Source organism: Apaloderma vittatum, unplaced genomic scaffold (genome assembly GCF_000703405.1).
Source record: "Apaloderma vittatum isolate BGI_N311 unplaced genomic scaffold, ASM70340v1 scaffold28701, whole genome shotgun sequence".
NCBI lineage: Eukaryota > Metazoa > Chordata > Aves > Trogoniformes > Trogonidae > Apaloderma > Apaloderma vittatum.
In genome coordinates this window covers 894-1,098 of record NW_009701201.1, presented here as the reverse complement: position 1 = coordinate 1,098, position 205 = coordinate 894, and the positions used below count along the sequence as shown (strand labels likewise).

The following is a 205-nucleotide window of genomic DNA, read 5'->3' as shown; positions in this document are numbered from 1 at the left end:
CCCCGGTTCCTCTCCCCAGCACGGGTCCCTGCCCGCAGGGCTCTGCCGTCACTGCTCACTTCACCTGCGCCACGATGAAGCCGGGCTCCCTCATGCTCTCGTAGTACTCGACGGCCAACGCAAAGTCAAACTCGTGGATGGCCGGCCCGTCGATGGCGATTTTCATGAGGTCGGAGAGCCCCTCGTCCTTGGTGCGGCACGAGCG

The 205-nt window shown here is 65.4% G+C and overlaps 1 protein-coding gene across 1 annotated transcript in view; it reads right to left on the bottom strand.

Annotated features, from left to right (window-relative positions):
• Nucleotides 1-64: 64 nt before the first annotated feature.
• The window catches only part of LOC104281176, a gene marked incomplete at both ends in the record, with an annotated part of 1,029 nt that continues 888 nt past the window's right edge, over nucleotides 65-205 (bottom strand). Inside the window, one exon of the mRNA XM_009879081.1 lies at nucleotides 65-186. Coding sequence (XP_009877383.1) covers nucleotides 65-186 — 122 coding nt within the window. The remainder of the gene's footprint in view (nucleotides 187-205) is intronic.